The sequence below is a fragment of the Pygoscelis adeliae genome, unplaced genomic scaffold (genome assembly GCF_000699105.1).
Source record: "Pygoscelis adeliae isolate BGI_AS28 unplaced genomic scaffold, ASM69910v1 Scaffold11, whole genome shotgun sequence".
Lineage (NCBI taxonomy): Eukaryota > Metazoa > Chordata > Aves > Sphenisciformes > Spheniscidae > Pygoscelis > Pygoscelis adeliae.
In genome coordinates this window covers 107194-132448 of record NW_008824059.1, presented here as the reverse complement: position 1 = coordinate 132448, position 25255 = coordinate 107194, and the positions used below count along the sequence as shown (strand labels likewise).

The 25255-nt window shown below is 44.9% G+C and overlaps 1 protein-coding gene across 1 annotated transcript in view; it reads right to left on the bottom strand.

Moving 5' to 3' along the window:
- STX8 (syntaxin 8) overlaps positions 1 to 25255 on the bottom strand; it is a gene marked incomplete at its 5' end in the record, with an annotated part of 106099 nt that overhangs the window by 36165 nt on the left and 44679 nt on the right. Inside the window, one exon of the mRNA XM_009334064.1 lies at positions 3009 to 3110. Within this exon, the coding sequence (XP_009332339.1) occupies positions 3009 to 3110 (102 nt within the window). The remainder of the gene's footprint in view (positions 1 to 3008; positions 3111 to 25255) is intronic.

The window sequence follows — 25255 nt, the reverse complement described above, 5'->3', positions numbered from 1 at the left end:
AAATTTGGTAAAGGCAGCCTAATATTTGATTAATGATTTGTGTGTACATTTTTGTGAAAGCTCAGTGCAAATTTCTGAAATCTAAGAAATATGTATGTCCTAACAGCCCTCCTAAACGCCCTGCATACGCTGAAAAGAAAGAAAACAATGCCAAGCAGCGTGCAAACATTTGCCTGCAGATGACTGATGATTTTCAACAATAATTTCATAAACGCAGCAGACTTAAGTATATCCCATGGTTATTCTTCTGCTGCAGTCCCTGGGAGTTCCCACTGACACCAGTGTGGGGCTGCCCGGGGCCACCAAGGGAGACGGGCTCCAAAGCGGGGCAGCCTCCATTGGGCAGAAGCAAGGGGTGGGATTGTCAACAGCTCTTGAGTCAGCAAGAGAAACGGCATTGCAAATAAGCTGCAAACGAAACAACCCACCCGAAACAACCTGAAGGTTTCTGCCAGGACTGAGTACGGCCAGAGGTGCGGACGCCGCTGGCCGCAACGCTTCTGCCCCCAGCGATGCCTGCGCCGAGCAGGTAGCGCCGAGGTACGGAGGGCCGCGGCATAAATCACGCCGGTCGCTGGAAACAACTGCCAAAGCTTGAAAGGATGTTTGCATGAGAGCAAGACGTTGAAATATTGATTAAAGTTGGATTTCATCAGCAATACTTTGATTTTATTATTATTATACTGGCTGCTAACAAAGACACACCCATTAATGCGTTACATTCTTGCTTGTAAAAGGGTGATTATTCCACTGTTCATGCCAGGCTGCTCTGCTTGTATCCACAGCCAATGGCTCCAGTACAGACACTCATCAGAAAAATAAAAAGACATTATGATTTCAAAAACGAGGCAAAAAACACGGAAACAGGCACATGCTGGAATATTGCAGAGACTGGGTCCAAGCAAACGCCTCCATCCCGGGGAAGGAAGGGGTGGGCAAGGGAGAAGACTGAGCATTTCACCCCGGTTTAAATCCAAAGTAGCAGCGCAGAAACCAAGGAGTTACTAAAGACTTTATCAATTTAAATGAAATGTTGGAGGGGGGGAAAAAAAGCAGTTTGAAAAAATTACCTAGCAGGTGCCAGTTTTCCCGCTGCTTGGCTTTGTTCAAGGAATAATTGTACGTACGCGGAGGGTTTTTCTGATCTTAATATGCCAGTTAATTTTCAGCGCCAGGGATAAGGGTGGAAAAGGGACGGGAAGAATGCCATTAAAGGCTATGTCTTCCAGCATTATTGTTCTACAACTCATGCTTAGGCAGAGTAAAACAGCTATCTGAGGCAATGCCGTGTTTACGTATGCCCAAATTGTTATGCAAACACAGGAAGACCTATTGGAGCAGAGGGAACAGGCACCGAGAGGCAGCGCTTCTCACCACCCCTTGCAGAAAAATGTTTTTCAATGTGGAAAGGGTGAGAGAGGTCACCCCCAAGGAATCCAGCCCTGGATCCTCCCAGCCTTCGCCTCTCCCATCCTCCTCCTCCTCCTCTCAAATTCCCCAGTGAAGCCAGCATGGGCTTCCGAGTTAAAGAGACAGGCTCATTATCCAGCAACGTTGTCTGGGGGCTGCATTTGCATGAGAAGCCTAAAAAGGGGGAGAAACACCTAAGGAGGGAGAAGCTGTCCTGTATGAAACGGGATTCACCGCCTGCCCTGCGCAGGCATTTCGTGTCACGCTTCCCTGTAGTTGTGGGGAAAATGAAACCATAGAAATTAAGGGGAGACTCCAAAGGCACACAGGGGTACTCGGCATCATTCAAGTGCAATTATTTTTAGATTGAATCCATCTTGCATCAACACTAAAGATCTAAAATAAAAGAGTCAGTCATGAACTCTGCAGTCACACCTTTAATTCTATCTGTAGTTGGTACGAGAGAAATCGGAGACAAACACCTCTGATAAGCCAACTTCAACCTCCAGAAGAGGTCACAGATTTTCATCAACCTATATCAACCAAGCTTTCAAAAAGTTATCACTGATGAAGAACCAAATAAATCCCTGAAATATATCGCCAGTGCTTGAAAAAATATCTCCTTGCCAGTCTGAGGTCGGTCACTTTTGCTGCTAGATCATCACTCTACAGAATAAAAGCTCCCGACCAGCCAGAAACCTTTTCTCCACCCAGATGTGTGACCAAGTCAGCTCTCAACTTTCTCTATACCAAACTACATAAGCCAATTTTCATTAACTTCTGGCTATAAGTCAAATTTCTACAGAGCAGAAATTATTCTTGTTAGCATTTTGAGTCCTCTAGAGTGCCAAAAGCGAACCACAGACGCCAAACGTGCAGATGTTATTTCCAGAAGTGTCTCACTACCACCACCTCCCCATGGACATCCTCCCCCCGTCGCTCCTCAGTGTCACTCGTCCCCCAAGATACAGACGTCTTCTGCATCCTCCCACGGTCATTGCTATCAAACCCCCAGCTCTTCATCCTATAGAGGAAACCTGCTTTTACTCCCTTGAGATGTGTAACCTCGCTTTGGCTATATGGAAAGGGAGTCCAACTGAGCTTTACCAGCTTGCACGTAGCTTGAAGAGTCACCAGCAAGGATTTTGTGTCTGGCAGACTGTGAATGCCACTTGGTTGACAACACATTCCTGCAGGACACCACCAGAAATGTCCCTGCAGCACCACTCCCCGCTGTGACCGGCTTGTGAGAGCTGGTAGCTAGCAAGTTTTTTAAACCTAATTAACACATACCGCACTCCTTTCATACAGTTCTGCAATTTCCAATCAGAATATTGTGCAATGCTGGAGTCAAATGGCTTAAGGAAGTTATTTATCTAAAATAAAAGAGTCAGTCATGACTCTTTTACACGCAGCAAGCGCAGTGAGTCAAACCTGCAACAGCAGGGGAAGACACATTTGAGTCTGGAGAGGTGGTTTCTCAAATTTTTAAAAGCAGCTGTCCTTGAGGGAAGCACATTGCACAGAGCCTCTGAGCGCTAGACTGGTTTCTCATCATTTAATAACAGGGCAGGATTTGTGCTCAAGCCATTTCCTACCGCAGGACGTTGATTTCTTGTCCACCATCTTTACGTGCCGCGTCTGGTTGCGAAGCTTGTCGTCTGTGTTTTCAACCAGGTTAGTGAGGTCGTCGATGATCTCTGGGGAAAGAGAAACACGAGCATTAATCTCCGAGCCCCACAGCATCACGGCTCAACAAGCACGCTCCTGCTGGAAGCTCCCAGATGGAAACCAGCTGCATCCTTCTGCCTTCCAGTATGACAGACCAGTGCTCCACATGCACTGAAAGGTCCAAATCCTGGGAAATACTACACAAGAGACTTTGACTTCGGATTCAGTGCACTCTTCCACTGCAAGAGCGGAGGAAAAAAACACAGCCTGAAACAGCAGGATCTGTCTAGGTAGCCACGGAGTATAAGATGATAGCAGCCACAAAACACTAGCCAAAGTAAGAGAATTAGTGCATATGCTATAGGAAATCTGAAATTTCAGTCCGTGGAACAGAGCATCTCAACCCTTGGCCATTCCATAGTCATTAAAACACATTCAGAATCACTGTCTTCATAAACGCTTTTGAGAGCATTCGGCACAGTCCCAACCAAGCGACCACGGAGGATACAGTCAAAGTCCCGCCTTGGTTCAATTACTGAGATGTACGGATGGCAGTTCTGCTTGCAGCCCAAATGACCCTCTGGGAAAAGGGAAGTGAGCAAAATTTCTTCTACATCTATTTTTAATAGAGGGGAAAGGGAAATTTCAAGCCAACCCACCCTCAACCTCATGCTACCGATGACTTAAATTTTGTCAGGGAAATCGGACCAGGTACAAGGCTTACACCGAGAGTGGTTGTTGGGTTGGGGTTTTTTAACACTGACAATTAAAAGCCACGTTCAGGCACCAAATTTCCTTCTTGCTGACTGTTACGCTCTGATTTTCTCGAAATACACAGCCAGTGCTTCTTGCTGGGTGTATGAACACATCGTGTTTGAGTTGCTTTCTACTCTGCAGGTAGGAATGGCTTTTTTTGTGCATGATAAATCAGGAGGAGGACAGCAGCCAAAACCTGAATGCCATTGCAAAGCATCTTGCTCTGGTTACACTTCCAGCACTTTCCCCACTATTGATCACTGTCTTAATAAATCTAGTCAGCCTTTTGAGACCAGGTCGGGGACAGCAGCCATGCCAGCTGGTGGGTGCCGCGCTCTCAAGTCGTTTGTACCCAGGCAGATCCTAGCACTGCACCTCTCTGCTGCAGCACTGCTGGAACGGCCAGGTTTAACGGACCGCAAGCGGAAGAAAAAGAACGCATAGCGTTCAGTTAGCAAGATATACTAATATTCTGTTCATTTTTATGCATCGTAACCCTGTATGCATGCTGGCTGAGGGTTAAGGAAAACAAGTCCCATCAACAGGACAGGGCCCTTATTGATTAGCCTTTACTGTTTTGACTGGCTTCCTTCAAACAAGAGATTTCCCAAATATCTCTACTAGGAAAAGGGATGACACTAAAGAGGGCGTTCCTTGTACTTCCAAAACTTCCCTGTGACACTAGAATAAAACCTTGTGCTTGCAAGGGTAGTGCCAGTATGTGACATTAGTTCTGGCAGCTTCTCAAAAACACCCTGTTGGCCATCACTTTTATACCAGTGCTTGAGAGGGAATGGTTTCCTCTGCAATTCACCTTCCTGCAGCACAAGATGTTAGCTATGCAGGGTGCTTATGTCCTCAAACTTTACCAAGTAGCAGGCGTTGCTCTAGACAGAGATAAAACCAGTTTGATCATACATACAGATAACAGAAAACAAATATAAAATAATCAAAGTTCTGAAGACACAAAGGAAATTTTCAAAGGCATATGTAGCACGGAGGTTTTACTCTCCCGTAGAGTTGGGAGATTTAGGCATCATCCTTCTAATGCATGCTTTTTAAGTCTGCTCCGCAAGCACTCCATCATCTCCAGCAGATCCCTATGTAAAATGATAACAGCATCTAAAAAATCTTGTACTTTGAAAATATCTATCTTTCTTAAAACATGAGCTCCTGATTCATGTCCCTCAGCCTAAACCATCTAAGTATTCACATGAAGGGAGGGCAGAGGGCAAACATCAACTGCTTCTGTGTGCGCAGCCTCAGCTTTATCCTATAGATCTAAACCATTCACCACTCCTGTGGTTAAGCAACATCACCCCACCAGTACTGCTCTAGTCCAGGCACAAACTCTCCATATTTGTGAAGTTGTTTTAAATACTGAAAGTTTTATTGTTCACCCTACACTAAAACACATTTTCCCAAGTGATGGCAGGTACTTTATTTGAACTGCAAGATTTATTCCGTTCATAGTTCAGATATTAATTCTCCTCCCCCTCCCACCCAACTTTCCCAGGTCCAGCATCTGCAAAGCCAACAACGTTTTGGGGAAACTTTATCTGTCTTGTGTGATTCAGCACACAGGAAAACCCATACAATGCTGCCTGCAAAGGCAGGCTTTCTCATGTTTGCCTCTAAATGAAAAAAAAAAAGTGCCGAAAGTTCCCATCGTTGTCAAGGACAAAGTGATAAGCATGCTTGGGAAATAAGAGACTTTCCTTTGCCAACACTGACCAGACCCTCCTTGAAAAACATCCTGGTGAACAAGCTGTAGCTAAATGAGAACAAATGCGAGCAGGAAAATTTTCTGTCATCATTTCAAAGCCCAAGGCATTGAAATTGGGATTGTATCTAGAGCCTCTCCTTTCCCATCCCCCTGCGTGAGCCATTCCTCTGTCAGACCAACCAGCAGGAGCCGTTTCTGAACCAGAGAACTGGACCGTACAGCTTGGGAGAAGCGTTTCTCCAAATCTACGTGTCTTTTGATACGGTCAGGTTTCAGGGGAGCGGGCCAAGCACGTAGCCCAAAGCTCAACAAGCAACCAGTCCTTTGATGTAATGTGCAGTTAAGACCCGGAGAAGTGTTGGGGTGTGCATGGCACAACCACGAGGTCTGAGTAGGGTCTTCCCCTCCACTGCTGTGCTGGGGCTGGAGTGGGGAGGAAGCACAAGGAGGCTCTTACCCCACCACCAGTTGAATCAGAAGCCTGGACCAGCAGGTTCCCCAGGCCAGGGTGCCCTTGCAACCACCAACAGCCTGCAGAGGAACATCCACCCCTCTCCGCCCCCACCAACACCTTGCACAGAAACATCCATCCACCCCTCTACACACACCAACACCATCAACACCCTGCACAAAAACATCCACGCCTCTACCCCCATCAACACGCTGTTGTGGTGACACTCAGGTTCAGAGCAGCTCTCAACCTTCATGTAAATTAAAGAATTTCTCTAAAGCAAAGGAAACACAGTGGAAACATGCTGTATAAGGCAGAGTTGGAAACTATTAATGAATTTCTAAGGTAGGCAGAGCTGCCACCAGAGAAAACTAACCCCACAGCTAAGAAAGTCTTCAGAGCACTGACAATCCTGCATTAGCTCTCAGTAGGCTCCTGAGGACCACCTCTTCTGACAGATGACCCACCTGCAACCCCTTTTGCTCTTCAAGCTGGAAATTACATTCAGGATGAAAATTTTTCTATCACCTCCCATTTACCTGACTATGCAAGGAGCAAGTTAAAAAAAGATAGAGAGAAATCTGAAAAAGGGGAAGGAGCGAGGTTCCCCCGTTGCGAGGGAGCAGAAGGGAAAAGCAGGCTGATTGCTGAAGGGCTGCCAGTGACCTTACAAAGGACGTTTCTGTAACACTGCACTGCAAACCACATTTAAACGCAAATTTAGCCAAGGTCTTCTTTCAGTGAAGTAGGGTCTTGAAGCAGAAGATAAAACCTACCGCACAACCCTAGTATTAAAATCTGAGTAATTTAAGCCCACCTGATGTGGGAGAAGTTTGAAGGTTACTCATCCGTTGGAGATGAGCTCAGACAGGACCTGTTATATCAGCAGGGACTTCTGCTTGAAAACCGGTGTCGCAGCCTTGCTCGTCCCTGCATGCGTGTCCCTTTGCTAGGGTCCCTGCCATCAGCCAGGCAGGCACGTTGGCTTTTGAGCTCACCAGCAGACAACGCAGCCAAACACGCCAAGCATGAAAGCAGCAGGTTTCTGTAAGAAGGCAGAGGCTGGTGCGTGGGCATTACCATTTCTCACCTCATTCCTGCGAGGCTGCAGCAGGGAAATGCAAACCCACCTCTACAAATCTGGATACTTTTCCTGGTGACCAAACCTACAAAATTTGGGCTGGAGCCCTCAAAAGGGCAGGATTTCTTCAGAAGCCTGGTACATACCACATGGCAAAAACAGCAGTGGGCTTTACAGATTTGAGATCAATACCTTAAACCAGAACAAAAGTCATGGAAGGTCTCCATTTTGTGGACACCAGTCCGTCTGCAGTCCTGCCCTTGCTCCTCTGGCTACGGGACCTGTGATGGAGAGGGCACGAGCAGCCCTTTGGGGAATCGGGATCAATTCCACGCAGGGGATTTACAAGAAAAGAAAATACACAATTAGGAAACAGCGAAGCAAGCAGATGACAGAAAAAAAAAATGTAGGTTGATATATTCTGAAATATTTGACTTCTTTCTTCTCTTTTTAGAAAAAACCCACAGCAGCGGTTTTTGATCTCGGGCAACGTGTTTCAGGGCAATGCAGAGCAGCCAGGCTGAGAGCGGGTCCAGGCTGGAAAAGGTGGGAGAAGCATCCCTGTGGAAGAGGTGGGAGAGGCTGGAAACAGCAGCCATACAGCCAGTCAGCTCTCTCCAGTTCCAACATTAACTCGACCTCCTGCTCCTGGGGAGGAGAGAGGTGTTTACTGGGGAAAGCATGAGCAACGTGAGGAAAGGTTCCTTCTGTTTATTTTTTTAAAAAAAACAAACACCAAATAAATTTTGGGTTTGTTTAATATTTTGCATTAAACTTAAAACATATTTTTGCCCGTAAAAACAAATACAAAAATCATTTAATCAGATCTGAACTTGTCGCTGCATCAGCTATCACAGCCAGAAAATGAAAGCTTCTAAGCTGCAGCTGAACACAAAGCATTTAAAAAAAAATTGCTCATTGAACTGCTTCACTGGTCACAGCAAGTTGAAGCACTATCAATGCCTACAGTCAACTTTTAAAGAATCAAGAATCCATTGATTGACCCAGATCAGCACAAGACTACTCAGAGATGTGAGCACATAGCGTTAAATATTCCTTTTCAAAGTCTTATTGAAATGGAAAATGAAAAGTGAAGGAACTGGTCTGAACCCTGGATCGTAAGCACTTTCCACTTTGCTCTATCATGCTTGGCTTCGCAATCTCAAATGATACATAAAGGTTGAGAAAGATGATGTTTATAATCCGAATTAAATGGTTGCATTATAAGTCACACTAGCATCACATTTTGCTGCTTCTGATTTCTGGGGTCCATCCATGTACACGTGTGTGTGTGTGTGTGTGTGTTCAGAAGGACTGTGCTAAAAGCAACTACCAGAACGTAAAAACCTTTCCTGGAATTGCAGCGGAACAACAACCTGGTAGCAGCGGTAAGGGTGTATTTACATCCATCTTTAAAATCACATCTGCTAATAGCTAGAAAAATAAAGATTTATGCAAAGGACACCAATAGAAGACAGACAATAAAAAAACTGAGCAGAAGAAATTATATGTAATCCTAGGAATTTCTCAGAAAAAAAGCTCATTCTTCATATCCTTTTTCCTTCGAAGACTTTGCCGCTGCAAGGAAAATCAGAAACGTTCTAATTCCTAAAAACACCGATGCCTTCCCTAAAAAGCTGGTTCTGCTTCTCTCCAGCCACGGCATGGATAATTTCAGAGCCTCCCGTGAGACGGGAATCCCACACGTTAGAGCCGTAAGTCATCTCTCCGGGAAACGGCCATACATCATGCTACAGCTGGTCTCCTGCGTTACGGGCTGGCGCAGGATGGGAAAGCAAACCCTGAGCTGAACCCAAGCCAGGTGCTGGAGCAGTCTGCTGTGTCCAAATGGATCCTTTTGTTTTTCTCCTCTATTCCTCCTCAAAAAGGCTGCAAGCTTCAGGCACTGGATTTGCCCGCAGTCCTGTTGAGCAGCATAACACAGAGACCACAGGTCCTCCATCACGACCACCATCTGCCTTTCCCATATTCCCAACTTCTCTGTTGACATTTCTAACACCGCTTCCTATGGGTTTGAAAGTGGACTTCTCTGGCAGCCCCATCTTCCGTGTCAAGTCAGCCATCAAGTCTTTCTACAGCTGGTCAGAAGTTTTCCAAGGGAACAGTTTCCACTGGAAAACCATTTGACAGATGATAAAAACAGTACATCCCAGAGCGCTCTGCACACCTGGACCTTCAGTGTTTTACCTCCTTGATGATGCTCTTTATGCTGAAACACATCCCTGATCAGCTTGAAGCGAATAACCAGCTTTCGGCTTGCAAATGAAATTCTCAGTTTTGACAACAAAATGAGAAGTCCAAATGTTTCCAGAGAGCAAAAGCCCCTTTTCCAGCCCATTCAGCCACTCCATCTTTCCTCCCTTTCCAACCCCGGTGCCAAGACCCCACCGGTGCCCGGCCAGCCCCGCTCTGCTCCAGCAATGCTGAAGACAAGAGGAGCAAGTCAACTGCTAGGTCATGAGATCATACTAAATTCACAAAATTAATATTGCATCTTTCTCTGCAGGGACTGAACAGCAGCAAGCTATGCCAGAGTTACAGCGCATGCTCAGCGCTGCACATTTTAATCAACAAAGGCATAACTTATGAGATTACAAATCACAACACGAAGTGCAAGCACATGGACATGGAGGAGATGATCCTATCCAACAGCTACGGATGCCGTCACGCTCTCATCACCAGGGCACCATGAACCGAGCCACCGAACCCCAGAGCCCTCCTTGCCGTTTCTCCTGTTAAGGAGCTCATGAGAGAGAAAGGCAACTCATTATGGAGAAACGTGAAGCAGTCCATTAAGGGAGCGAAAGCCAGGCAGTGGCGGAGCCGGAGAGCTGGGCCATTTCAAGGAATGTTAGGTTTTATTTTGCAGGAAACCATGTGGGTTTTTTCCTACTCTTTCTCCATTCAAGAGCTGGGAAACAATCTGGTTGCGTTTCCATCCTACTGTGTCTCCCTGTTCCTACCCATGCCCCACACAGCTGCACCAACTTCCTGAAGGCATGGGATTTTTTTTTTAATAATTCTCCTTAATCATACATGGAGCCCCTAGGAAAGATGAGCATCTAGATCAGGCTCTTGCGCAGCCAGAGTTCTGCTTTCATACACAAATTTACACTAATTCATTTTCTGCTTTATTTAAAACACGTAAAAAGCCTTATTTGGTTTTGGCAACTCTTGTCTTTGAGTCACCCTCGTTGTCTGTGGAGTAAGAAACACAAAAGCCAAGTGAAAATGGCCACATGAAATACAGCACAGAGAAACAGATCTGCGCTTTGGTCGCAGTTTAGCACAACGATGTTGCTGACCAAACATTTCCTTGGAATTGTTTGGATTTTCCGTGGATTTAAATTTACAGATCACTCGATAGTATTTATCGATGAGTAATGCATCTCCACGGTATACCCCACTGTGAGTCATGGAAGACTGCAGTCAGCCTTAAGAAAAACATATAGAGAACTAAAATCCATAACGTTTTATGCTATGCAAAAAAATTACAATAAGGCTGGAATTTAGTGGAGAAGCCAAGCAGGCTTTCCCTCCCTCCTTCAGGTCTCTGGTGCCTCAGGAGAAGAGCTAGATACCAAAGAAATGAATCATATATTGAATGCCAACCTCTATATGTCCAAACCCCATAATTACATGTTAATAAGAAAGCAAGCATTGTTCAAAATGCCAGTGGTATGAAATGAAGATTGCAACTAATGTAAGTACATCAGAAACCTAAAGAACCTTAGCACGATGTGCCAGCTGTAATGTCAAGGCAGACTGAAAAGAGAAAAACACAGTAAAAAATACAAAGCCAAGAATCTTAATTTCTCTCTATCGCTGCTAGCCGTGCCCGGTTTTTGCAACCTCTCTGACATGTGCAGCTCTCCATGCCACAGGCAATGCGTTAGTGCAGTCATGGGCTTCTCCTCACGGTTCTACTCCAAGTTAATACTCAAAATCCCACCGGTGTTCACGCTGCTCCAAGCTCTGTGCTGCTCAGGACACCGGAATACCGACACTTTCTGCTGCGATAATTTTTGCATTTCAAGCAAAGACCAAGATTTCTCCTCCCAACTTCCCAAATTTAACTGATGACATTTAAACTCTTCTTTGGCAGAACTTCATATAAGTATTAAAAAAACCAAAAATACTAACTTCTCCAAGAGAGCAAACCAAATTGTTCCTCTGTGTTTCAGCTGTCTCACTCTTTTGGCTCCTTTAATTCATGGGGGCTTGATGGTCCTTGGAGAAAATCAGGTTCAGAAGACCTCTTTTGGCCTCCTGCTGGGAATGTGTTTTACAATGTGCCATGTGTACAGTGCTACAGGGAGGCAAGGGGGGATCTCACCTCCCGCTGCTTCCCCTGCAGCTCTGCAGGGGTCCAGGTGGCACGAAGACATCGCTCGCCCTTCCCTGTTTCCGCACTGCCAAGCAATGGCTCTGCTGACAAAGAGGAGGGCAGCCGGGCCGCAGGATCTCCAGGCAGAGTAGGGCAGGAGCTGGCAGACCTGGTTGCGTGTCCAGGAGAGCAGGCAGAGAAGGACAGCTCTTTCCTCTGCGCAGCCCCAGCCTGCCCTCCAAGCTCAGGTTAGTAGCCTGATGCACTCGATGATGCATCAGCCAAAGCAGCAGAAGGTCCTCCTTCTCCCAACATACCCCGTGGGACTCCAAGCCATGCCAGCTCTCCGCCCTGAGGAATCCTTGCAGAGGAATAACTCCTTCAGGACCAGGATTGCTCCTGGTTCCCTCAGTTCCTGTTAACAGTGAAAAATGCGCAGACTGGAAAGAACAAACTGCTACAGAGTCCCACGACCTCTGCCTGGCCTTTGGGAAGTGAAGAGCAGCCCGAATACGCAAGTCAGAAGGCCAAGGACCAGCACATGCCTCCAGCGCAACCCTTTCCCACTGGTTCACCAGACCTTCAGCATCTTTAAGGATAACACTTTCTGAAACAAGAGGAAGCTATTTGTTCTGCTACAGAAAACCTTGCCATCTGCTCCAAGGACTAAGAGGACACGTCCAGGACCACTGTTTCCACCACGCACCACCCTTCACACTGCAGCCAAGCAGCCTCACTCATCCATCCCAAAATATGTAAGATTATATCTGGGTCAAACTTTGATACCCCCGAGCAACACAGAACACTTCATCCTCTCGAAAGCAGGTCTGGAGGCAGCAGATGGTGGTTTGAAAATACATGGTAGTGACAAAGAATCGTCCCAGGCCATCAGCTGTGGTAGCCCTCGTTGGATCACTCACAGCCAAAGAGCAACACCGAGAAAACAAACAGCGGTATCGATTCCAGCAAACACGGTTATTAGTTAGAGTTGTTATTTTAAAAGAATACACTGAGAAGTTTTCCCTTTTCCAGCTGCTTATTTTGTTTTATTCGAACAAAAACCATGGACATTAATTTTAGCTGTACTTAATTGAATAATTTCTCTGGGGAATAGTTCAGGGAGAGTTTTAAAGCAGCCTGTTTCCAAGAGCCATTACTAATTGGCATATACCACAGCGTCAGTGTGCCAACCAAAATAGTACGCTTTAATGTTACTGGAACTACTCTCAGTCCAGATGTGTTGAGAACTCGCAGTGATATAAGGCAGGCAATAACTATATTCACATGATATAGTATTTTGAGTATCCTTCCCCAGTTATCTGGAAGGAGATAACAGTCTCCTTCACTAGAAGTATTTGAGTGTAAAGCCAGGTCATTTGTTCCTCCCCTTTACTCTCAACAAGTGACCTTTCCTTTTATTTACCGTGTTTAAAGCAGACCAGCACAGTTACCTAGTTATCAAATGGACGTTAATAAAAAAAAAAACCAAACAAAAAACAAACAAACCCCCCACCAACCAACCCTCCTGTAAGAATTCTAAAATGTTGCCTCCAATTTACAGCATTCACAGAAGTCAACATTGCCATACACCAAAAAACAAACAAACCCCCCACCAACCAACCCTCCTGTAAGAATTCTAAAATGTTGCCTCCAATTTACAGCATTCACAGAAGTCAACATTGCCATACACTCCGTGCACTCTGTTCAGCACGGTGGCACACCAAGCCCACAGCACGCACCAGCTCCTTGTATTTGTAATCACTGCTTATTTTTATTCAAATCCAAAATCTGAGTGCTCTAGCAACACAAACAGAGAGATCTTTAGGCCAGATTATCAAAACTTCTAGCAAAATCTTCAAGTTATAGGGACAATGTCATTAAACTGTTTTTCTACAGACTTCACTTTGAGAGAAAGCAAGGAAATACTGCTAATAGATAAAATACTCATAAGTTCTGCATCTCTAGGAAAGCCCGGAGCACTAAGAGACTGGAAGCCCACTTACATTCATATAACAAAACCCTGCCTATCAAAACACTTTTCTTGTTTATGTTTGTTTTCTGCAAACTTATAGCAGAAAATGAAAGGACAGAACCTAATTCAGACTCCGTATTTGTTTGTTTTCCCTTTATCCAAAATCTAAGCAGAATTTTTAAAACACTGCCTTCAGAAATTCTGCATAATATTCACCCCTACCTTCTTTTGGTAACTAATTTTTCCCAAGTTTGTACACCATTGCAATACTTTTCCATGGATATCAATAGCTTTAATCACAAATATACATCAGTTGCCATAATTACAGTAGGGTGGAAGGTACAGCGATTCCCCATAAAACACCACTTGGCTACTAAACACTGCAAGTTTAGGTTTCCAGTCCATTTCTCAAGAAAACCCAACAACAACAAAAAAATCACTAGTTATACTCCATGCAGCTGTTGTCACTTTGAGATCTACTTGACAATTACTACTTCTACACTTCTTAAACTGCGGATCCATCACAGTAATGTACTGTAATCTCGTGGGTACCAAAAAAACAGGCCTCAGACCCACAAGAAAAAAAAAAAGTGAGACAGAGCATCTCACCCACTTGCATCACAGCCATCTCAACCCAGATATGCACCTCTCTTCCATGAAATAAAAATCAACTCTCCTCCGTTTTCGCAACCTTGAAAGTAACTGTAGTTAATGCATCTATGGGAGGACTCTCTTAAAAGCCAGCACGCTGCTTACCAAGGGTTTACTCACAAGAGGTGCTCCCCATAAATCCACCCTCGGCTTGCATGCCATCCGTCAGCCCAACAATACATCACGACTGCCCGACCCCGGGCTGGCCAGCGAGACGGGGCTGTGAACGTCTCTTTGATGAACTGGGGCTGTGAAGGATGCCGCAGCACGCTGATGGATAACCCTCCGAGGCCGGCTCCTTCCTCCCGGACAAAGGCCCCGTCACTTGGGAGTCCTGGCAGAAGTTTCCCAAGCACCTTCGAAAGAAAAAAACCTCATTTCTCAAAACCTGCCTATGAGACAGCCCCAGCTCTAAGGCGATTTAAAGCGATGATTATAAATGGCTAATGTCATTTTGTCCCCAGGGGAAAAACCACCGAATTGTTCGGCTTTGCCGGGAGCAAGGCTAAGCAGAATCGCCCTGCTCCACCACAAGTGCCTTCAAAGAAATACTGAAATTCCTGAGATGTCTAGCAGGCTGCGCAGGACGTATAAACTCATTCCTACTCAAATTAAAGAAAACTCAACCCAAAAAGCAGGACCGAACTATCCCCAAAGTGTTAACTGTAACTCTACTTCCAACCCATGAGAACGTCCCACATTTTTCACATTAAAAAGCTTAAAAGTTAGTGAAACACTTCATTGCTGCCACGGTCCCTACAATTGAGAATTATTCAACAACTGGAGATTAAGTGCTCTCTGTTTCGAAGCAGATTAAGGAAGATTGGAAAAAATGACCAACAGTGTTCTTGCATAGCTGGAGACCAAAAATATATTACATGGACTGCAGTTTGAGAAGCAAAAAGGGAATACAGCTCAATGTGCTGATGTGATGCTGACTTTAGTAATTCAAGTTTAAGTGGGGCATTCCTTTCCTTCCAGTTGCATTCATTTTACGAAGGGGCAGTGCCACTCAGGTGGCACAGACACACCGACCAGCGACCTGGCACGCTCCGGAGGGTTTCTCAGGGTGACCGACACAGTATAGAGCTCATCCCCAGCCATTAATCCTCACCCTTCAAAGGAAGATGGGTTTTGTTGTTTCTTTTTTAAAATGAAAACGCACTTTAGAAATCTGACGAGCACCCTTTCCCCAGACAGGCCAACCTAACCCTATAACCCTATTTTCAGTCTCTGAATGAGCGGCTCAAATGCCATGAGCTCCTCCTCATCAATAACCTCTGCAGAACCCCAACGTCATGCAGCAGCAGATGCAAAATTCAGTTTAAAAAAATTCCACTGGTCAAGTCCTGGCCCCTAAACACGTGAAGGCTTCCACTAGCCTCAGATGGGGCTATGAGCTCACACAATCTTTTGAACAATCTTAATGTACAGCCCTAAGGAAGATACCCTTCAGCGTGCCCATACCCAAGAGATGAAGATCAGTGACAGCATGCTGGGAACACACCAGAAGGGGTCATGAGGCAAGGTGGAAAGATCTTCTTCACCGGCCTGTCCCTTATGCACCTAGGAGCTGACAAGGACTCCAGGAAAGTTCACCAAAACCACACTCAAAACAACCAGCCACCTCCGCCAACTGCTAAAAGCTTATTTCTACCAGCCAACAGGTACTGCCAGCCTTCTCTGCTCTACACAGCCGCAGTCAAACCTCTTCTAAAATAACTCAGTCTCACCTGAGCATTAAGAGACTTGTTCAATTCCACTCAAGGTATTTAGAGAAGAGGAAAATGCAGAACCATGTGTTACTGAGTTGTCAAGCCTGCAAAACACAACTGCCCTTTTAATAACCATTCAGGTTGGTAATAAGCCAACAGAGCATCACACTATTCACCACAAGAGCATCATGCTGTGGACAGCTGCATGGCATTATCCTCTTGGATCGCAAACGAGGAGGAAAGCCACTTTAGAACTGGTCTATCAATCACGGGAGGAACCAGAAAACTTGCAAGTGCTTCATGGTTACAGTATTGAAAGCAGCTGATAAAGCTAAGGTCAACCCAGGCACCTGGGACTAATCTCCAGCTGACATACTTCATCAAGCTCTGCTGGAATCAATGGTAAATTGACTAAATTAGCAAGAGGAATACATCATCTAACAACATGTTCAGTGCTGAGCAAATACCAGCAATAAGATGAACTGCAGTGAAGGCACTCCTCTGATCTTGCTGGAATTACTTGTGTCCTACCTGCCCAGAAGTTTGAAACAGACCAAAAGCAGAGAAAAATGTCTCTTGAGTTGATGGCTCAAAAATACTCCATTCCAAGTCTGCAGTCATGGAAAAAGTTCAGATTACTCAGCGAAGTGGTTAGAACAACAGAAGGGGTGGAAGAAGAACTTCCACAGATAAGACGACCTCAAGTCTACGAATCCTGGTTAGCCTTAGCTAATGATTTCCTTTCTTCCCACTTCCTTCCACCAAGAGTTGTGCCAACTTTCCACATGCCCTCCCATGGATTTTCTGCAGATGTGGCTGAACACTTACTGTTTAGCGTGGCTCTGTGCCCGTGGATTTCTGCAGAGCAAGGAAAGGCTGTTATACAGAGGGAGCTCTTATACAGCTGCTCCGCTCCTCTATGATTTTCTCCTTTCTACAGTTCATCTGTTGGAAGGACCAAAAGTGATTAATTGGCAAAATTGCACAAAGCTGAGGGTTTAGTGCCACTAAGCAACATGTCTGTAAGACACTTCAGAAGACCGTGGCTAAATACTGGTTTGATCTCGATGCACGAGTTCTGAATTCCAGTGTGACGAACTCCAGTGCAGGAAGGAAACCCTAAGCCTCCACTTTATCAAGCTACACAAATACACGGTTTATCAAACTGAAGAGATTACTAGTGCTTATTGTGCTTCTGCTGCAACTGTTTGCAGAAGCTGACTGTTTGATCGCTCTCAAATGTATGGGAACAAGTCAGCCCACTACCTTACTGCAGCAGCAGCAAGAGTTCATACATCAAACAACATTTTCTCTAGCCAAACTACTCTGTTTCCAAAAAGAGAAAAAAAAAAAAAGGGAAAGAATGTGAATACATACAGGGTAAAAATTAACTCCTAGCTGTGTGTGTGTATTCTCAAAATCACTATTTCTAACTACACAACTTACAACATCCAACTTTTGGAAAAAAAAAAAGCACTTATACAACAAAAGGCACTTTTAGCCTAGGGTTTCAATTTTTTTTTCCTAATTTTTAACTAGGAAAAATGTAAGCCATTTTTGCCATTTGTTAAACCCATTTTTAGCATACTTGTACTAATCTGTCATTCCACAACATGGTAAAAAACTCTTTCTGACAAGAACAAGTATCAATCGAATATACAAAACGTGCCTCTTCTACTTGCAAAATCGCTGGTCTACAGAGGCTTCCTAAACCTCATCAGAAGAGAACACCAATCGGATTATTAGTTCCAAATAAAAAGCCGCAAGCTTTTTACTTTACAACCCCAGTTTTAATAAATCACAATGCAAAGCTCTGCCATGTCTGCCCCATTATATTTCTCAGGGCAACTTGAGAAAGACCTGCCCTATAAGATCTGCCCTTTTTAACTTGTGAGGCTAGGAGTTCAATTTTAAGACATCTGGTAGTACGGGCTCCTAATGTCTGCTCTTTCCATACGGGCTGGGAGAAAGTTATAGATGCTTTCATCTTTTCTTTGAAAGGACAATGAACTCTTGCTGCATCATTTCCAACCCATATAGTTCTGAAACCCAAACGGATATTAATTGATAGACGCATTGTACGAATCTTCACGAGCACAAAGGATCAGATTCAATGGCTTGGCTGAGGCCATTATGTTCCTCTCTAACAAAAAATGTTTTGGACATTAAACGCCACTATTATACCCTTTTCTAATTCAGTCATGCTTTAGAGAATCCCCGTACTCTGGTCAGACCCTTCACCCTGCAATGGGGACGATGGCGAACAGCCGCCGCAGCAGACCTGCACCACCTGGGCCTTCCTCCACGCACCCTGAAAACAAGGATAATCCTATTTATAGGCCCCCTCATGAATTTGGGGGGGTCAGTTTGTCAAATCAGAAAGCATGAACTACTATCTTTACCAAGGAATATCGGGGAAACACTGTCATTTCCAAGTGAGCACCCACAGTCGTCCCCCCATCACTACACATGTTTCAGCAGAAGCGATACCCCAACCATTCTTTAACCTGCACTAATTGCATGAAAATGCATAACTTGATTATTCGACATTTTGTAAAATCTTACAAAGCATTTGATGTGGGCAGTAACAGGTGCACCGAAAGCCAAACGGTACCTGCAGCCTGGCCAAAGATGACACACTTTCAAGTCTCCGGATTTTGAAGTTTCACATCACCAGCTAACAGCAGTATTTCAAGACTTCAGATGTTAGGTTCTGGGCCTCAGTCTTAAATTATTTTTTCAAACCCTCTTAAAACACATTTAATCCTTTGTTTTCTTTCCGAGGAGAAAGGTTTCACATCTGGACTGTCAACCTGCATTCCAAAGCATTAGCCTGGCAAATTAAAGCAGCTGAGCTGTAAATCTCCAAGAAGAGGACTTGTCATGGAAATCGCAACTCAGCATTAACTACGAGCCCAGTTCAGCAAGAAAGCCAACATAAAAAGCCCAAACAATGCAGGCAGCCCCAAGACAACTTTGAAAATGAATCCTGCTGTCTGATAGAGCGCAAGCTAACCTAACCAACCCAGACTTGTAGCAGCACCCCCGTACCCGGCTTTAATCTGAAACAGTCGTGCAAGAGCCCACCGCGAGCAACCACCAGTTACGTAGCTGAATTTTGCAGATCGTTTTCTACAGCCAGCACCCCAATTTGATGAGAAGACTGCAGTTTTCAAATATGCCTTGCGAGAGTTGAATGCTCAGTCCCCATGAACTCCAAGAGAGCCGAGGTCCTCGTTCCCTTGGACTGCCACCTCTAATGGCTCTCTTCTGGCTATGAATTACCCAAGCAATAAGATAGAAAGCAACAAGATAAGCTCCAAAGAATCAAATTCTTCCAGCCAAGACTTCAATGGAAATCCAAACGCCAGCAACGCAGATGCAAAGTGGAACCAGCAGCAAAAGGGTGTAGAACGGTAAAACTGATAAAAATAGAAAAATCAATCTCCCCAGCGCCCCAGGATAACAGCATGTTACTGAAGTGTCTCAGCTAATGTAATAAAAAAGTGTTAATGTAACATTTTTTGATCATTGCACCATTTATTTATTCAGATTTTTAGATTTATAAGTTAGCTGCTAGAAAGAATTCCATTTTTGCTATTAATTTTTTTTTTCCCTCCTTTAGAGGGAAAGCAGTTTTGGAAAAAAACAACTTCAGGCTTAATTTGGCTCTAGAGCAGCTTGGAAGAAAGGACTGGCTGATCCACAGAAGACATCTCAGCAACAATGGTCCGGTTGGTTAACTCTTCTGTCAGCACTCACTTCACAAAACACTCCACAGTCTAACTCAATTACTTCTTATACTTTATACTAAACTACTTTATTAAATCTCTCTTCCTACCAAACATACAATGCAGAGCTTTGTGTGCCGGGTTCTTAAGATTATTTCATTCTCTCAGCTCTAGTTCCCTGACTGTGTCTCTACTGATCTAAGCCACGCCAAGTATGAGTTCATCTCTTCACCTTCACTGCTGAACACCACGGCCAAAAACTGGACAAACACTCTTCATGATCAACTCAAACCAGTTCTTCTGTTGAATTAACAGCGTTACCACAGCGCTCTGCTGCCGCATGAAGTCTGCCAAAAAATACCCTTATCCTGTAACAACCGTAACTGTAACGCAGCCAGCTTGCTAACATACACAGTTACTAGAACCACATTGAGTCTTTCCTGTCTGGTTCCTAAATGAACAAGGAAACACACAGAAGTTTTGCTCCAAACTAAGACAAGTGCTATGATACAAATACTATGACACCTGTACCTCCATACCCAAAGGAAAAACATTGTGTAGGAACACGTTGCTATCTACCCATGTTATGGCTATCAGCATCCTGGGCCACCAGAACGGCTTCCTCTATTTTTGTGATATTACCTAGCAACTTTTCCCATCTCGTACTCTCCACCTCCTGTGCACTGACTCTGTAAGCTCCGGGCTAAACCTACATGCGTATCCATGTCCGATTGCTCCCGAGGGCATCAGAAGCAAGAGGTCAGGGGGAAGAGACAACACACGCTGCACCTGACTCTCGCCTTCCCCGGAGGTAATCCTGCCGTGACAACGCTGCGTGCATCCCTTCTCTGGGAGATGCTGGAGGATTACCCAGTGTCTTCTATCTGCAGACCTTTCAACAAAAGACACTATTATAAGATTAAAAGCTAGTTGAAGTAATTGTGTATGGAAATTCCTTTTATTAGGGCTGTGGATCGAGTCTTATCAGGTTTCACAGCTCAGAAAGCAGACTCTGGCAGCCAGGCATATTTGTTAATAGCTATTCCAGCTGCGGCCATTTCTGCTCACCTGTTTTTTGTCACGCTGAAACAAGACACACCACCATGTTCTGTGACAGATATTTTCATTAGAGTAACACATTTCTCCTTCATCACTTAATATCAAGTGCTCAGCATAATTAAACTGGTTAACACAACACCTCTGCCATCCAGCACGCACAGATACCCCATTCACTACTCACGACACCGGAGAGCTGTGGCTTATTCCTGGCACAGGTCTCAAAATGCAAAAAAGGCCGGATAAGCCACTAGAAGAGTGTCCGCTCCAGTCCACAGTTCAGAAGCAGCTATCCAAAAGTTCAAGTCAACGCTTGAAACAGGGCAAAAAGCGTTACAACAGGCAAAGGACAACAAACAACAGACCAAAGAGTGCAAACGTCACCATGGGGTTATGGTCCTACATCCGCTATAGAGCGCTGCACTACTGAAACCCAGAGTCAAAGCAGCTTCAAGGAAGCCCTCCAGGTCAGGAGGGTGAGCTTCAGGCAGGCTAGGACATTTACATCAGCCATGACCACCTTTGTGGTGGTATTCAGTGCCCAGCTTAAAAACTTGCCATTGCCAAGGTTTAACACTTACTGCACTATACAGGTGAGCCACCAGGTACCACCTGGTAGGTATATATACCGTGCCATAAGACAGAGAGCAAAGGGATAGGAAACAGCGATAGAAACATGGAGAAAAAACAGAGAAGAGGGGGGTTGAGGAGAGCAAATATGCTGGCAGAAAGAAAAGAGATGGCCTAGCAAGCTGGCATGTTCCCTGACCTCCAACTTGACCACCCAGATTGGTTCAGACATTTTTATTTTCAACCTCAAGCTGTGATCACTAGGCATCAGTTCCTTCTCAAGGAGGCTTAAACAGAGCACTGAAAACCCACCTGTCAAAGCCTGACATCCTTCTCCTACCAGCATCTGAGCACACAGCCAGCCTGAAACACACTCCTCCTAGGTAACACCCAATGCATTTTGAAATCTTGGCTGAACAAAACCTTCAGCTCACCAGCTTCCCTCTCCTCTCCTACTATCGCCTATTCTCCAAAGTCTGAATGTCCTAGAGATGCTACTTAGAAAAGAAGACACACAGAAAACACGCTGTCTGCTGAACTGCTCTGCTGTCAGTGTTATAATGCGCAACACGAAAACCTAAGAGAGCACAGCCCAAGCCAGACAGAATACGCCGCTTTTCTCGGGGCGCTTCAGCAGCCTCCAAGAGAAGACTTCTTTGAGAATAACTTCACAGAAGCACAGGAATTTCTCATATTTCGTTTCTTGTCCTCAACACACTTATAAGAAGTCCAGTCTGGCTTCTTAGATGCCACTGTCACTGTGATGTGTGGGGTTCAGCTACTTTAAATGCCTTTTAAAGTTGGTTCTTCTCACTTCCAGCAAGCTCCTCACCCTCTACAGCAGCTGAAATTTTAAGACGCTGGGAGGAACAGCACATATAACCTCATATAACCCAGTGGGATTTAGTGCTTAACATCCTTGCAGAAGAGGAAGGCAACACAAGGCCATCTAACAATCCTAGAGCTCATCCCACAGAAGCTCCTCCAGCCAAACCAAACCTGCCTGGTCCCTGGTTAGTACTACGGCAGGATGAAATTCGCAGTACCAGCTCAAATCACCGTCAGCACCACATCAGAAGGGTCGCCATCACTGACATACGCTGCGCACCACCACCCAGAGATCAGGCCCCGGAGCATCACACGCGCACCCGCACGGAGCTGCATCCACCCCAAGCAGTGCTGAAGAAACTGGCTGCACCAAGTTTCCGTGTTTCGAGCTCACCAACACAAGCTTGGGGACCTCCACTCCATCCAGCCCCCAATAACCAGATATATGCCCTCGGAGGTCTTTGAAACTTTATTCTTACAGGTTTAGGGCTGCCGGTGTTTAAACAACTAACAAAATACCATACATGCTCTAAGCATCCTTCTTGCTTCAAGTTTTCTTCATTCTCTTGGGCAAAGAAGAATGATGCGTGCACCTGTGGATGCAGAGAGCAGATCAACGCCCCGAATCAGCAACCGAGTTAGCTCAGCACACAAGCCATCTCCCAGGCATCTCCTCCTGTATGGACCGACAGCGCTACTCGTACCGGCCTGTCATAATTCTGGAGTAAATGAAAACCAAACACCAGAACGAGCGCTCATTTTCTGATGTTTATTGGCTGAGGTAATGGCTCCGAGCAAAAAACGTTGCTTTCACAGGGCAGAGTACACTGTTTATAATGCAAGCTTTTGAAGTCCAGCACGAAAAAAAAAATAAAGAGGGTTTTGTTGTTTTGTGTGTGGGGTTCCCCCCCCTTCTTTTTTTGAACGATGTGATAAAAACCAGCTTGATACACAAATTAGAGGTGATCTCATCAGTCCATTAGCCCAGCTAAAGCAAGACCATCACTTGCGAGGGGATGTGCTGGCTAGATACTACTGATTGGCCTGTGAGTAGCATTAATATGGGGGTACAAATGCAGCCTTCATTACACAGGCAAGGCATGGCTCCCAGCTTTCAATCTGCTGCAAACAGCTTTGCTGTATTGAAAAGTGGGATTTTAGAGTAGCGTCTCACACTTACCGCTCTAGTATTTAGGCAGAGACTATGGCTAGTCTTGCCACCTCTCTTGATAGAAGGAAATGACCTACAGACATCATATGCATCGCTGATTCACACGAAACAGATGCCTTGTACAGAGTGTCAGTCCCTGAAAGGAGGGGAGGAAAAGCACTTGAAAATTCAGTAAGAATAGTAAAATGTGGTTTAGAAGCTTTCGCCTTTCATTTCTCATAAACTAGAACTCTATCACATCTTTCCACCAAGTTTCTTTTGATTTCTTTGTTGCAGAACGAACAATGCTTGAAAACTAAGAAAGTCTCGTTTCTAAGATGTTTCTGTTTTCAATTGAGCAGCAGAACTATTTATTTTCCTAGCCGGTGATGGAATTAAACAATTTGTCTTTGAAAATTCTATAAGGCTTCACACTGACAACCCCCCCATCTGCTTTTCAGATTAAGGTACTTTGATTTTTACCAGCCAAAGGTTTATGAACTGCTGTATAAACCCAATTACTCTCATAGTAAATTATTTAAAGCTTACATGTTATTTTTTAAATTTTTCCCCATGGAGTACTCTGGAGATTCAGAAAAGGAAAGGCTTGCTAGGGCATTTTGAATTAAAAATGCGTAACACGGAAAAAACCATGGAGCTTCCAGAAACTCAGAATAAAAAAAAAACTTCAACATAGTTAAGTGAGGATGAGACACACCCCAAGAGAGGCTTTTCAGAGTAAGACTGTTAAAAAAAAAAAACAAAAAAAGCTCCATTTCAGTGGGAGGGAGTTCTTTAAAAACAGATTAAGTTTCATCTGAGGTAGTATTTATTCTTTAGCTGGTCTCTGCCTCACTTCCTGATTGAAAACAGGGATAGGAGACATCTTCGTGTACTCGCTTTGGATGTCATCAGCAGAAAAACACATGGTGGACAGGGTTTCTTTAGAAGGAAAGCTGCCCTTCGTGCTCGCCATCTCTGTTTTAGCTCCATCCACAAAGGCACAGAGCATCCCAGGAGCAAACGGGGCAGGCTGGAGTCCCGGGTGGGAGAACACGGGAGGCCACCTGGAACACGGGACAAAGAAGAACTGAGCCCACTACTGCTTCTCCAAACCGGGACCGATCTAGAAGAAAAAAAAAAACCCACGAGTCCCCGGCTATAATCACAATATAATGCTAGCAGGAGCCAATTCATTTTCTGGTCACCAGTTCTGGGACAATTTGCATTGCCCGGAGAGAGAAGGGGGCAGGGCAGGCAGCCCTGCTGCCCCGACAGCGGCTCTCCTTACAGATCAACTCCTGACCTGAGCCCAAATCCTCCATTCTCTGGAGAAACTCTTCTGTGCTGGGGCACCTAAATAAGCACAAAACCTCTCATTTGCAGTCACGGTGCTTTAGCAAGACTACTGCAGGGGTGATATTTGCTTGGCTATGGTATGATACAGTATTACTTGGAGACAACTAGCAATGCACCTTTATCTTCTGCTTATACATCAAAAGCTAAGGAAACATCCCCAAATTCCATTATCAGATTCTTACTTTTAGGACAATGAGTAATAAATCAAGTGTTCATGTAAATTGATATTTGTCACATGCAAACTGTTAAAGAAAGTTCTATCCTTAAGCGAGCTACAAGAGCGACCAGAAGCTTACGAGAAGTGTCCCTTCAAGACATACCCAAACCAGGGCACACAAAGGGAAGGCAGGGGAACACCCCACTTTTAAAGAGCTGGAATTCACAGCGATTTGTTCTGCGCAATTCTCTTCCTGGTATGTTTTGTCATTTATGCACTCAAGCACAAAAAAAAAGTGTGTTAAAACAGCATCACAGCAACACTGAGCGATTCACTTGAGATGTCTGATCTGCATGTGCCTGTAGTGCAAAAGACTGACTTACGTGACCAGAAGCACTGATTTCCAGCGTCCCAGCCTACCAGTTACTCTCCCTTCTGCCACCAGTACAGCACAGCTAAGCAGCAGCCAGGTGAAGTGACTGACTTACTTAGATTAATTAATTAGGGAAGAGCAGGCAACAGCGCTAACTCTCACAAGCGTGATATGGCTAAATCAAACTGATGCTTTCCTTCAGAGCTGGTGACTTCTCTGAAGCTTAGCAGGGCTGACTCCAGAGGTTCAG